At 33.2% G+C, this 15,579-nt stretch overlaps 2 protein-coding genes across 2 annotated transcripts; one reads left to right on the top strand and one right to left on the bottom strand.

The window, feature by feature from the left end:
- Positions 1-659: 659 nt before the first annotated feature.
- Positions 660-3,029, top strand: LOC18097235 (phytoene synthase 2, chloroplastic-like). Its single transcript, XM_006385993.3, has 6 exons — positions 660-1,204; positions 1,444-1,494; positions 1,777-1,949; positions 2,035-2,270; positions 2,349-2,541; positions 2,651-3,029. The coding sequence occupies exons 1-6, from the start codon at positions 874-876 to the stop codon at positions 2,813-2,815; spliced, it is 1,149 nt and encodes a 382-aa protein (XP_006386055.1). The 5' UTR covers positions 660-873; the 3' UTR covers positions 2,816-3,029.
- Positions 3,030-5,297: 2,268 nt separating this feature from the next.
- On the bottom strand, positions 5,298-10,313 carry LOC7461371 (serine/threonine-protein phosphatase PP2A-2 catalytic subunit). The gene is made up of 11 exons (XM_002304830.4): positions 10,013-10,313; positions 8,551-8,607; positions 8,277-8,360; positions 7,914-7,985; positions 7,555-7,626; positions 7,360-7,400; positions 6,613-6,679; positions 6,259-6,450; positions 6,073-6,162; positions 5,858-5,965; positions 5,298-5,766 (listed from the first exon to the last, which is right to left on the bottom strand). The coding sequence occupies exons 1-11, from the start codon at positions 10,103-10,105 to the stop codon at positions 5,701-5,703; spliced, it is 942 nt and encodes a 313-aa protein (XP_002304866.1). The 5' UTR covers positions 10,106-10,313; the 3' UTR covers positions 5,298-5,700.
- Between the last annotated feature and the right edge of the window lie 5,266 nt (positions 10,314-15,579).

The raw sequence follows: 15,579 nt of genomic DNA, 5'->3' as shown, positions 1-15,579 counted from the left end.
TCAACTTAAGCTGCATCACATCAATACACAGTCCATAAACTGCCAAGTAGTAGCTCCAAACAGCAGCTTTCGTCCTGGAAGATGGATTGAGTCCTGATGTTGAGATGTTCAAATGTGTTGTCTTAGCTCCATGTATCATATAAGACTAAACCAACTGTTCATGCATCATATATGGCCTTCACAAGGAGAAAATGACGGCAACATGGCCTATATTCTTTGATTGCACACTGTAAAATTCATATGGGGGAGGTTTTTATTTTACTTGAGGACTACAAAATGCACTCCATTGTCACTTCAGGGCATAAATAGAATTAAGGTTGTGTTATTAAGGTTGCTATTGGACAAAATCTAGCATCTTGGTAAAACATAATATGCTCTAGCACCAAATCTAGGTGTTTATGTCTTTGCTGAAAATTAAAAACTATTAAGTTGTAACAAGATTTTGTAATGCAAATTGTTATCATCGATAAGAGCAAGCCATTTAATTAATCCTCCATTTTGGACGTAAGATGTTCCAATTTTTTATCGCATGTTCTTATTTATGCACAATGGAAGAAGCATACAGAAACAACAAACTTCAGAAGAAGAAGAATCTAGTAAGCTTAAACTAGTGGGCCATTTGCATGATGCTCTCATCAATGTCCTTTTCATATATATAGAGATTGAAAGGGAGAGAAATGGAGGGAGAGATACAGCTGTTTAGTTGACTTGATATTGCTAGAGGGTGCAAAATATTTGAGATATTCAATCCTTCATTAAGTTCTTAGGTACATTTTCTGATATTTTGAAGGGAGTTGTCGATCATTTTAGAGTGATCTGATCATTCTTCAGGAGCCTGTTCATACCTGGATAGAACTTGTTAAAAGTCGCCAGATGTGTTCTACATTTTCGCTTTCGGCTAAGCCTTGCGCTGGGGCACATAATGGCAAATTCCTGCATTCAAAATCCTTAGTTACAAGAGCAAGAGCTGGAGTGTTCACAGTTCCAAAGAGATTGAGCCGACAGGCTTTTCCTCAGCTATTAAAACAAGGAATTCCTCATACTGATCTTGAAGTACATGAAATTGTTGAGAGGCAGTCTCAAGCTAACGTCTTGGGCAAGCAAGATACGTGTAGAAAGTCAGAGTTCCATCCCATGTTTCTTGAAGGAGCTTATGGAAGGTGCAGAAACATTTGCGCCGAATATGCCAAGACATTCTATCTAGGTAACATCCATAACTATTTCTAATTTTTCACTAGTGTATAGTCCTAGAACACATGATTCAAGGATTACTAGATGATAACAGAACTATCACGTCGTTTGAATCCGTGCTGGATTGCTTACCAGTCGCTATTAGCATAGGTTTCCAAACTGTTTTATGATTTATCACAAGATTTAATTTGCCTCTATATCTTGACACAAATTGTGTAGCAAAAGATTGATGTCCATTCTCTCTTGATGCAGGAACTCTGCTGATGACAGAGGAGCGACAGAAAGCCATATGGGCAATATATGGTAAGAGATTAAAGTCCAGAATACATAAATTTGCAAGAAAATTAAGATAATGCAATACACGCATAGAATTATGAGTATGAAGAGCTCATCAGGTTTCTAATCCTTAAAAAGTCGGATCATATCCTGGTGAATAACTTTGACACATTCCACAAAAAAAAATTCCGAAAGAAGCAATTCGATGGATCCTAACGCTTGCACTAGAGATGCATTAAGCAATGAGATTTACCTAAAAAGTAAACTGTTATGACTTCAAATTATTTTTAACTGGAATGTTTGCTGCAGTATGGTGCAGGAGGACAGACGAACTGGTCGATGGCCCTAATGCGGTGCACATGAGCACTGCTGTTCTTGATAGGTGGGAAGAGAGGCTGCAAGACATCTTTGATGGATTCCCCTATGACATGCTCGACGCTGCACTTACCGATACGATTTCCAAGTTTTCTTTAGACATTAAGGTACTTGGAATATTTAGCAGCTGAATTAATTTCTATTTTTGTGTATGTTCTCAATCTGATGATAGAATCTTTTATTATCTCACAGCCTTTTAGGGACATGATTGAAGGTATGAGAATGGATACTAGAAAATTTCGCTATGATAATTTTCAAGAGCTCTATATGTATTGCTACTACGTTGCGGGCACAGTCGGCCTTATGAGTGTTCCAGTGATGGGAATTGCAGCAGAATCTTCGGTTTCTGCTCTAAGTATTTATAATGCAGCACTGTACTTGGGTATTGGAAATCAACTGACAAACATTCTTAGAGATGTTGGAGAGGAGTAAGTCTTTTCCAAACAACTTCCATTCAGTTTCCTCATTTGAATCTCTTAACTTAGTTCAGTCCTTTTTTCTTTCAGTGCTTTGAGAGGGAGAGTTTATCTTCCACAAGATGAGCTTGCACAGTTTGGTCTATGCGACAAGGATGTTTTCGCAAGAAAAGTCACTGATGAATGGAGAGAGTTAATGAAGGAGCAGATAACAAGGGCAAGATTCTATTTCAACCTTGCAGAAGAGGGGGCTTCACAGCTCGAAAAAGCTAGCCGATGGCCGGTGTGTATTGGAAATTATCCTTTCACCTCTTGAAAAACATCCAAATCTAACCTATATTGTACGTGATGATTATTCGTATGTTGACAGATTGGTCTGTGATTTGTTGCAGGTATGGTCATCCTTGCTGATATACAGAAAAATCTTGGATGCAATTGAGGATAATGATTATGATAACTTCACAAAACGAGCTTTTGTTGGAAGAACTAAGAAACTTTTCACATTGCCCCTAGCATACTCCAAAGCTCAACCGATGTCTAGCATGATCTTTCAGTAAATCAAGATTTTGTAAGCAGCCCTAGTGTGTGGAGGAGTGGAGTAAATAGTGAAACAAGGTTGTGTTTGTGTATCATGGAGGAAGTCTTCGAAGTATGAATCTCTATAAGATTGATTGCACATTCCCCTAATAGAACTAGAAATTTTCATGGAAAGTAAACTGCAATACATTTCTTAGTTATTACAAATATAAATTATGTTCATCTGGACAAAAACTGCTTGCACTACAAGTCTTACCCTTCTTTGAGGCAATTTATATATGTTATTCTCTATACATTCACAAACAGAGAAGAGATGCTACAGTTTCTGACACCATGGAAGCAGATGCAATGATGAGGCTGTAGATCAACCGGCATCGATCTACTCTTTTCCTCTGAAAAGTTTCGAGTTCAGGTATCTCCTTACCATAAGCCTAAACACATGGTCCAAATACTGAACACTCTAGGAGGGTTATTCACATCACCTCTAATCCGCGGTTGAGGTACCACGGTATTACACTAGTTTTTTACCCGCGGGTCGGGTCATATTTTTATAACCTTAGAAAAAAATAAAAATGCTATGAAGTCAAAAACAAAAAGCTTCTAAAATATTCAGAAGATGATACACTAGACAACACACTTTTTTTAAAAAGATATTAAGATAGCGACATACTAGATCGATTCAGATCAATCATGTTTATCTCATGAAACCTTCAATCCGAGACAGAAGTCTACGATAAACCGTGGAATTAAAAATCAAAATAAATTAAAAAACTCAATTTTAATTAATTAAATATTAAAGGTTTAAAAGAAACCTTTCAATTAAAAACCGTGAGTCACCGCACACACCGCCTGAAAATTACGAGGTGGCTTGCTCATTGGATGTGCCATGCATGTGCCATCAACTTTAAAAAAATATATTAAGTAAATCACCAATCATCCATGAGACTACATGTTTATTGCAAAAAAAAATAGATGATGAATATGCTCCTAAAGGCAAGCCTAAGCTTTTTTGTTTGCAAGGGCAATAGAGTAATTACAACATGCATAGTAAAAGGAAATTTCAAAAATGCTTATAGATCAATTTTTTTTAAGGGTAACCAAGTAATTTAACTATAAAAAATATTATGAAAAGACTGAGTTACCCCTAAATAATTATAGAATGACTCATTTATCCTTGATGTCAGTTCATTGTTTTTTTAAGTGAAAGGTAAAAATATTATCACACTATTACAATTCACAGTAAAACATGTTATATGTACCATATTTTTTCCACATCCTCACTCCCTCACTTTAAAAGATATTGATAGGTCTATTAAGCTTTGTTTTTTTATAATTTCTAAAATTAATAGGCTTCGTTTTTTTTATAAAATAATATAGTATTATCTGCATTTTATTTTAATTATAAATTTAAAAATGTTTAATTAATAAACACACATCATAAATCACACTGAAAACTCTATTGAAATCTTGATTAGAAACAACCTATAATTATTAGTTTTTTAAAACCTATTATTTAAATAATAACCAGACAATATAAAAAATTATGTGATGTTTTTTCTAAGAACCACATTACTTGAGGAAAAAAAAAAAAAAAAGCCCACCTAAACAAAATGGCGACCTATGGCCTTGCAAGAGACTTGCATCCTTTCATACTTGAAGGAATCATCTTCTAAATCTCATAAAATGATCCCTCGTACCCAAATAGAATTGGGTTCTAAAGAAAAAAGGGAAAAGAAGACGTGTACGCTAGCATTGCACCTTAAAGTCTCTTTAGGGTTTTTGGTCTTTATCAGAGTCATCTTCAAGCCTTTCCCTTGTTAGAACTTGGAAGTATCTGAAAATAGACATGCTTTCATGGTTGACGTCCTTGCAAAAGATTCCAAGCTCGGTGAGTAAGCGGGCATTTGAAAATGACATACCCATTGCAAAAAGATTCCGGAAGAAGAATCAATGGGTGCTATTTGCCTGAAGGTGATGCCTCAACACTTTCAACCTAACTGTTGTTATCACACAGGCAGTGACTATCTCTTCCACAAACCAATTTCATTTGTTCATCCAAACACCATAAATGGCATATATACCGTCCACTCGCAAACCAACAATCTCTCATCCATCAACAATCCAAAATATCAAACAGAACAGCAACTTAAGCTCTCCACAAAACCATTCAGGGGTGGGAGCCAGTTGACAGAGACAATTCCAGATCAATGTTTGAACTTCCTGAACTGAAATCGATTGCTTCCTTTCTGTTTTCAATAGAAGACAACAATTTACAAAATCTAGCACCTTTGACATGATCAATATTAGAGTGGATAGTAGGAAAAACACCATGCGTTCGCAGGAGCTTGTTCAATGCAATTCTGCGAAGAAAATTGCAACTGAATCCTGTAATGAACTGTCATGGGAAAGAGGGGTTTAGACCAATTCATGGCTCGACTATCGGATGCAAAGTGCAAGTGAATATTATCTAGAGATGTTAAGGAGGCACCTACTGGAAAACACTTGATTAGAACTGCGTGAATGGAGATAAAATATAAAAAGCAACCATTATAAGTCAACTCATTGTCTCTCTACACATCCCCAACCCTGAAACAACCATCCTTCTACAAAAGGGAAAAAAATGGAATAAGAGAACAAAATCAAAATCAAGGAATAAAAAGAAGCCACATTGTTTGCTGGAAATGATACATTTGCGGCTATTCTGTTGCAGCTCCACTGCTCCCTCTTATGGAAACTCAAGCATAATCAGCAAGCCAATTGAATCAAGGAAGCCCCACTTGCCCATTATACATGCTTTCTTGCCACCTGCCCACATAGCAAATTTATACTTGGAAATAGCCCTCAATAAGTAAACCAGCCAGGAAGCGCTCGCTAGGAGGATTCAGCATCTCATAACCAGCTTGAATCATAGGAAGTAATCTGGTGTTCTCCGGGTCACATCTGGCTCACCCCTCCTTGGAGCAGGCTCAAACTGCAAACATGATTTGACAATTTTCAAGATATAATTTTGCACCTAGTGTATGTTATGATTTCCTGTAGAGTCTCTAGCATCATAAACCAACCTGAATGAATGTGTGGCCCTTGCAGTCATCAACTTCCAAGATAGATGCCATGTTTCCACAGCGATAGCAATAATTGGGTGCACTGAAGATAGTGACCACCTTTTGTTCCTGTCACAAGAAAACAAGCACACAATCAACCACATGAAATTTGCAAAATGAAGCAAGAGATTTGCCAAGAGGGGAAAAAAAAAGAAGCATCAAGGGGAAGTAGTTACGTGGCCCCAGTTATACCCCTCCATAACCAGCTGGTGAGCTCTTGCAATCAGCTTTAAGTTGTTTGTATGATTAAATTGCTCAGATATGTCCTACAGAAACAAAAGAAGCAGGCTAAGAAAAAACCTGTTTGTTCTGCTAAAAATTACAAACGCAAGAGAAAAAAATGAATACGGGGAGTATATTACTTGACCGAAGGTATATCCAGCACCCCTAGGTGAGATGCCCCAACCACATCGATCATCAGGGTCAGACCACAACAGATCACACATGGGACCCTCATGGGGAACTTCTTGAACACGGTCAAAATTACGAATGTTATCAAGGGTTTCAATGGAGGGTGACAATCCACCATGGAGGCAAAATATTTCCGACTCAACCTTCAAAAGAGGAGAAAAACAGCATCTCCATATTAAATGCCCAAACTGAAAGGTACTATGGCACATCCACAAAGGTAAATGTAAATTTAGTATTCTTTCTTCAATTATATTGGTGGTAAAAAAATCTGTTACTCAGTATTTGTTTTTGCCCCCAGCACTCACCAATGCTGTAAGTGGAAAATAATCAAACAGGTCTGTAAAGATCTTCCAAACATTAGCATTGCCGTACCTGCAAACAAAAACCAGGGATACTTATTCTTCCTGTACATACCTGTGTCAAAACAATTCTATACAACTATTTGAATAACAGTGGGCGAGATATAAAGTTAGTTGAAATAAGATGGGATATACAATTCTTCCCTGTACGTGGAAGTCTAACTTATTACTAGTAAAAAATCCTACAGCTATTATCAAGTCCACTTCCTTTCAATTTCAAAAGTTCTTGGGGTTAAGATAGACATAGCTACTGCACTTCGGTGGGTTCATCAGAGGTAGTAGATTTTTTTTTCTGAAATTATATTGTTTAAATTGCACAAAGAACTCTACTTTTCTTCATAACAACCTATATTCATGCATCTCAGACATGTTACAGATAATGTAATAGTCATCCAAGCTAAAAACAAAGAAATCCATCCACAAGAAACCTAATGTGCTAGCATGCAACTTGATTGCTATGCTTTTATCATCTCTTTTTTCGTTTTATTTTTGTTATAGATTTTCATTTCTACAAGCAGACTCAATTCTCCATCCATGTCACTCACAAAATCACATCCAACTTGAAAGTAATATTTATGTTTATGCATAATATACACGAGAAACATTAAGCTGGAATTACAAATCAAGGGCCGCAGGATTACAAACTAACTTAAAGATGTATTTCCATTAGAATAAGGATTCAGAAGAACTCACTTCCGTAGGCATTCATCATAGAAACCATAAACTTGAGTAATCTGAAATAGGGAATAAACATCCATGATCAGCCCAAATGATTTCATGATGAAAAGATAGCTAAGATAAGGCATTAAAGCATTGAAATCATAACAAGTCAACCTAGGATAAAACAATTTATAGCATCAGTTGGCAAAAATACATTTGGAAGCATACCTGACGACTTTCGTGATTTCCCCTTAGAATTGTAATCCGTTGAGGATACCGCACTTTCAAGGCAACCAGGAGCTGGAAAAAAAATTCAGTACGCAGTAAGAAGTTAAGAGCCTCAACCAAACTGAGGTCGAAAGTTATCAAAATTTATGTATAGCTAAGAGAATTTTATAGGTGTTTTGTTTAGCAAAGCTTAATTGAAATTTTTCCCAATTCAAACCAGAAGACCTTGGCATAAATATGGTCCCATAGACAACGCTATAAACACAACCTAATATAATGGCACAGTTACATAAAAGGAGAAGAGAGAAGACACTGAAGTTGAAATGCATGGAGAAAAATAAAAGGATGGAAATGCTTACTGTTACAGTTTCCACTGAATAATAGCCACGGTCAACATAATCTCCCATGAACAAGTAATTTGTATCTGGACACTATAACAAACAAAAAGGTCCAAGTGAATAATAGCATACTAGGCAGGCAAGACAGCAGTGGTGGAAGCTTAATACCTAAGATGATGACATGATAAAGAAACAGAAATTAAAAACATAATCAGTGATAGAAAGTGAAGTAAAGTGATTCAATTGTATTATCCTTAACAAAAAAACACATGAGAGATCATGACCATTACAACAACTACAAGAAGAAAAAAAGATAGGAGATAACAATTGGAATCCCCATGTCCGCAAATGTTACTGCACAAAATTGCTCAATCAGAAACTTACCTTCCCGCCAATGCGAAAAAGCTCAGCTAGATCATGAAATTGACCATGAATATCACCACAGATTGTAACAGGGCTTTTAACAGGCTGCAAGTTATGCAGACAAAGAAAGTTAATTACAACTCAGTGAATTCAAGAGTCCTAATAAGCTCAGAGCTTGCATTTAAGAATAGATAGCAAAAGATAGATGCTAAACCGCAACATAAAAATGGCATATAAAAAATTGCAGAACTTATGCTCTTATAACAGAACAAATCAACATAAACAAGTAGAGTACCTGAACGTTACTTTCATCCATCAATATCTCCTTAGCTTTCTCACATAATGCCCTTACCTGAATCATAAAAACACTTTCATTGAAAACAACATCCCCAGGAATAATTTGCCACTTAAGACAAAGGAAATTGTGCGGCACAATGATGATTTGATGAAAGATTGTTCACTTTATTTCACATGAAAAAGAGGGAGGAAATTGAGGTTATCGAATGGTGTGACATCAGGATAAGGAACCATCATTGAAGATGAAAGTCATGTAAGAAAAACTACCTCAACCAAGTACAGAAAATAGGCAATGAGAAAAGAGAGAAGGCCTTTGGAAACCACCATCATACTCATTAATAATTAGGAGTTGTCATACCCCACCCCATCCTCATAATCAACCCCAATCCCCTTCTACTAACAAAAGACAAGAGAAAATAGAAAATCACTGTCCCATCTATATCGATCCTTCAGCTTTTATCAAAAAGGTAACACAGCCAGCAACACCCTTAGACAGTGATTAGTTCTTCAGAATGACCTGACCAGTCATCAAGTGAAAGCGTGCCATCATCATTTAGTTGATCACAAGTAGATCTCAAGGTCCTTAACACCAATTCTATCTTAAAAAAAAGTTATATGAATAGAGCATCAACTCACAAACTAACCCCAACAAATACAAAGGAACACCCTCCTTCAAGCGATGCTGTTGCTATGACACTAGGTATTCCAAGATTGAAAGCAATCTTCCTAAAGCACGCCTTAATATTACACGCTTAACTCCCAGACTAGGACATCTTAGCATCACCACAAGAATCCACCTTCATTAGTACATCTAGAAAGCTCAAGCTCAAACTATCCACTCCAAGTTAGAATACACCACAAAGATCCAAATTTACATTATGGCAGCTTAAGCAGCATAATCCAAAAAGCAAAAACCACATGCCCATATTATCTTAACCATCCAAAATATTTAGATGTCTTCAAATCTACACCAACCATAAAACAAAAATCCAAACTTTTTCCCGAAGTTGACACCTTAACTTCAATAAATCATAAGAAAAACATTCTAAAAGCAAAACCCATGGACAGATCTGCTCCAACCAGCCACAAATCTGCCTCAAAATCCCTCATGATCCCTTCAAAACACAGATTGCACCACACACACGAAACAAAAAAAAATCAACAAATTCCCAATTTTGACCCTCGCAAATCCAACCAGATCCACACCATTTCTCCAAAAACAACCTCAAAACCCCAAAATAACAAAAACTCCTTCAAAATAATCCAAAAAATTTTCAAAAAACAAAAAAGAGAGATTTTTATCATAAATTCCCAATTTCAACCCTGACAATCCCAACCAGATCCACACCATTTCTCCAAAAAAATACTTGAAAACTCTCAAAACCCACCAGAAAAATTAAAAAAAAAAACTCAGAAAAGCACAAAAATAGAAACTTTTGACAGAAAAAAAAAAGGATTACCTCTTGTTCTGATAAGGGCTTGCACTGCATAAGCTGACTAATTTGCTCATCAAGGTTTCCATGTGTGTTTGAAGCCACCGAGTCCAAGCTCATTTTTTAATAATCGTTTTTGTGTAATCACTAATTTCTCTCCAATTTGGGATCCAGAGATTAAATCTCCTAAATTAATTACAAAAAATCGAAACCCTAGATTTCAATTTTCTCTTTGAATTTTTCTTTTTCTAGAGAGAGAAAGAAACAGAGAAAATGACTCATGAGAGAGAGAGGGAAAAGAAGAAGCTATGGTCGAGATACCAATGGCTATTTTAGAGGGTTCCTCCTTTTTTTGCTTGATTGGACTGTAATTGGAAAACATACAGAACAGTCCTCCATTTATAAGTATATTGTATTAATAGTATCTTAAGTTAACAATTTATCATTTTTATCCTAAGACTACTGAGTTACTCATCCCAGAATCTCCCTTATTCAAAAACTGCTAAGAAATTATTCATCTTGAAATCTTCATTCTTAAGTGATTTTCTTAAGTAATATTTTTTATTTAAAATTATAATTTAAATATATTCATTATGGATGTTAGATAAGTTATTAGGTCATGATATCTGCAAAACAGTATATAATATTAAAAAATAAAATGTATCATGATTTTATTTAAGGAAATAGTTTATAATATATGATAAATAAAGTAGTTGTAAGTGAGAGTAATTTAATATGTTAATTACATATTAAATTATAAAAAATCATAAAAAAAAACTATTAGTAATTGTTTTCAATTTGATTTAAAATAATAATAATAATAATAACATATTATTTCGAGGACTGGTATGTAGTTTGCCTTAACAATAACCACCACTGCTTTTCTCTTAAAAAATATCTATTCGTTGTTTTTGTTTTTCCAGGGAGGGAAATTTAATTTGTTTTTAAATTTCGAAGTAACTGCGAGTTGCTGGATAAGCGCGTAGTTTGACTGGCCAATGAGAGGGGGTTTGATTAAAGGTGGAGATGTTTGATTGGAGAGTGAGATGGAAATGACCAAGAGCGCATGAGATGAGAGACTATGTGGTGAGTTGTGATTGGTTTATTCATTGATTGGCTTTAGTTTCTCCCGAAAACTAGTTGAGATCCACGCTTTGATGATATTGCAAATCAAGCAAATATCTTCTTCTTTTTTAATCCTAATATCATTGATTAATTGAAAATAAATATATATATTAACATTATTATTGAATATTTAAGGAGCTGTGTTTTATTATATTTATTTTTTACTCGTTATTCATTAAATAAAATATTTAAATATTTATATCTAATTGTGTTTTGAATATTCATTATTTAATATAAAAATAAAGGATAATTTATATTTGATATATATAATAAAATTATAAATATTATATGTGTGCACGGTGTTAATATTAGAATATATGCATGTCATAGTAGATTTAAAAAATATAAAAGTTCTTTATACATATCTATATATATCAAATCATATAAAAAATCAGATTTCGAGTTAGATTTGAATCTAGTGTGCGTGTGTCTATATATATTCAAATCATTCAAGTTGATATCTATCAAGAGATCCTAAAATCCAAGAACATTTTTGTTAGTCTACACGTGAAGGGTTGGAATTCATCCCTAGATGATATATATACTTCAACTTAGGACTTTAATTCATTGAGATAATTGACAAATCATATAAAAAATATTATTTTAATATTAAAAATATTTTAAAAAAATTATCAACGGCACTATAATAAAATATATCATCTTTGCGCCTATTTAGTATTGTGATAGTGATTGTTTTTTAAAATAGTTTTTTTTTAAAGTATATTAAAATATTTTATTTAAAAAAAAACTATTTATGATATCGGTTTATTAAAATAATCTAAAAACATCTAAAAAATCAATTTAAAATAAAAAAAATATTTTTAAAACAAAAAAGCAAGCAGATATTTAGCGATAAACAACCTCTTTGCTTTTCTAATATGCGGGAATTATCATGTTTTTAACATAAGAAGCCAGCTTTTTAGCTCCAAGTATTTAAGATTACCTTAAAAATCTCCAAAATATTCTTATGAATGCCATTAGGTTATTGCTTGTACACAATTTGTTGTTCGTACTTATTTTTTTTTTTTTTGAATTTGAGGAAACCCCACCTCCTGGAAGCACACTTTGTGGGTCCAGGTGAGCGAGTAAAACTCCAGCTATCGCAGGCTCTTACAAGAGATGCACGCCCTGACTCGAACTCGAGACCTGCTGTGCAGATCTCACGCTCTTTATCATCCCATCACATCTCTTGTGGACATGTTGTTCGTACATCATTCATGAGCAAACCCAATCAATGTCTACAAGTGGAAAAAAAAGAAAAAAAATAGAAAGGGAAATGCATGCAGGTTATACGTAACTGGGGAGATGAAAAGATTATGATAAATTGTTGCTGGTGTCATGAGTTTGTGATTCGTATTTTTAGTGGTGGAGGATTGTTTTCAATCAACATCTACGATTGAGCAAAATCATAATCATGCAACCTTGCCCTATTGGCCTCTGCTTTTGATGAGTGGAGTCAAGTCAATTAGCAAGACTATTGATTCGTCATCAATGGTGATAGTGAGAACAATGAGAAAACGAAAATACACAAGAACATTCTCATTTTTAGTACATGTTTGGTATTGTGTATTAAAGGTCGGTTAAATTTTAAGTTTTTTTAAAAGTATTTTTTTATATTTTTGAATTGTTTAATATGTTGATATCATAATTGATTTTTAAAAAAATATATATATTATTTTTATAAATTTCTAGCAAAAAACACTTTGAAAAGTAACTATTACCACACTTTCAAACACCCTCAATGTTTTGTTTCCTTTTCTTCTTCTTCCTCTCTTGGAGTGGAACATCGATGTTTTCAAGTAAACTTTAATCCTCACAAGTTTTTGCTTTGCACGTCGAGGTCTCCAAGTCAAGACTTCAAAACATTGTATCTACACCAAGAATTTTTTAAGGATAAATCTTTAATGCATAAAAGAAAATTAGGTTTATTCTCCTATGTTTAGAGACTAAAACGATAATTTTTAGAAATTAGGGACCAAAACATAATTTTACCAGAATTGGATGATCAAATTATAAATGTAAAAATACATGACATACTGAAATCTCACCCATAATTCACCATCAATTCTGTCCAAAATCTCAATTTATGTTCCAATGACCAAATTATCATTTTTTCCAGAGTTCAAAGACTAAATTGTAAATCTCTAAAATTGAGGGACTAAACTGAAAAATACACAAATCAATTACCAAGCTGGGATTTATCATTCTCAACCTCATAAGAATACTGCATAGAATCTCAAAATATATTTTGGGGGTCAGAATATAATTTTCAAAGATCAGGGACTAAACTATAATTTTCATAAATCAATGACCAAAATAAAATTTCATCATCTTCAACTCAAGATCATTCTGTCAAGATTTTCTAGTAAAGTTGAAACAGATTTCTTAACCCATAACAAATCAATTGACAAATCTTAATTTCTAACAACTCATCCAAAATCAATCACTTAACTCTAAACCCATGATAATAATCATGAATCAATTTTAACAACATGAACTTCAAATCTTTATAAACCCTAATCTATTATTTAATCATTCCATAAACAAATCATAATCGAAAGTAACATGAGATGAAACCATTTACTTGTTACTTCCACATTTCTTGAACCCAAAAACTGAAGATAAAAAAACTAAAATCCTTGATTTAATAAAGGGAGGGTTATGACATCCAAAAGAAGTATAACACTTTAAAATTTACTGTTTGGATTTTCAATGGAATATTACGATGGATTTTTTTGTCGGGCAATCCATCGATAAATGATTACGTGTCATCTTAATGACAAAATCTTTCTTTCTTTTTCAATTATTTTTATTTTATCGATAAATTTTTTGTACATTTTTTATAGAAAATATAATGTCATGATTATAATTGGGAAGTGTCGATGGAAAATATTAAGTCGACAATTTTGTTGTTGTTTGATATTTTTATGATGGTGAATTGAGACAATACTTTTTATCTCAATCAACCTTCCATGATAGAATAATCAACTAGCTATTTGACTTGTACTCCGTTGAGAGTCAGAATTTTTTTCCTATAAAAAAATTATATATACAGGTTTTTTCGATGATTTTTCTTTACATAAAAAAATTATAAGTGCAAATCTAAAAGCTCGTGCATACATGTAATCAAATATATCAAGAACTACATGTGTTAAAAAATAATTAAAATCATTAATGATAAATAAAAATTAAAAAAAAATAAAGATATTTGGCCTCACAACATAGGCCTTTGACCTGGTTGTATTTAATGATTGTTTTTACCAAAATCAAATTTTATTTAATCAATCAATAATATAAATAAACATACATGAAATTGATTGTATAAAATAAAAGAGAAACAATATTATGTAAATACACATATTAAAAATATTATACAAAAATAAATATTTTTTATTTATATAAGACATAAAAAATAATTATAGATCAAATTAGAATACTCTCTTGAAAAATTAAATGCATACAAAATAACTAAAACATAATTGTTATTTAAAAGAAGCTAAATAAAAAAAAGAGAAAGGGACTTAATTTAAATATAAATTAAAAAAAACATTATATATATATAAGCATAATTTAAAAAATTAAATTAAAAAAAATGTCAAGAGTTGTTGGGTCTGACAAGCTAGACCAGCATGCCTGACCCATTTAGTATGGGCTTGCGCACTTAGACCCTTAATTTGAACTATTTTAAAAAATTAATTTTTCAAAAAAATTAAGTCATCTGTCTTATTTAAAAAAAATATTAAGTTAGACGATTCGTCATCTAATTTTACCCGATTGTAAATACTGTGGTGGAAAAAAAAATTAAAATTGAATTTAAAAATTTATTTTTCAACCAATTTTGATTCAAAATATCTAGAAAACATTATAAACCTATCTTGATATACTCATCCAAGACCTAAAAAAACCTAAAATCCCCCCTGCTTGCTACCACTACGATACATGAATTATAAAATCCCATTGCTTAATATCATGTCATTGTTCTTCTCCATTCATAGGCTGTTGCCTTTGCTACTTCTTGGAGACCTTCACTCATCACAACTCTTACGTTCTTTTATATGCCAACATAACATAGTATTTGATATTTTTATTGCATGAGGGAACAACTTCATTGATCCTTTGCTTTATATAATCCACCAACATATTTTTCCACCTCGGAATAACACCAGCCCCTTTCCCGTTCATTTTCAACATATTTTAGATGACCAATGCTTGAAACCCTAAAATAGAACAACTGTATCAACGTAGCATAGTTTGAGTTAAGTTCTGCATTTATTTAAGTAGTTCAAAGTTTTTTTTTTTTAAAAAAAGAAAGTGTCTTGGCAAAGCTCGCTGGCAATATACCAAGCATATTATATATCTTGTTTGCTACTGGTGTAAAAGTGGTACCGACAACATATATATTTTTTATTATTATTAACGTGAGTGTCTGGGCCAGCTTGCGCGCGTTTCGACTAATCCCACGGGTCCTG

Source organism: Populus trichocarpa, chromosome 3 (assembly GCF_000002775.5).
Source record: "Populus trichocarpa isolate Nisqually-1 chromosome 3, P.trichocarpa_v4.1, whole genome shotgun sequence".
Taxonomy (NCBI): domain Eukaryota; kingdom Viridiplantae; phylum Streptophyta; class Magnoliopsida; order Malpighiales; family Salicaceae; genus Populus; species Populus trichocarpa.
The sequence above is the reverse complement of the archived record's forward strand: the minus strand, read 5'-3'. Positions and strand labels throughout refer to the sequence as shown.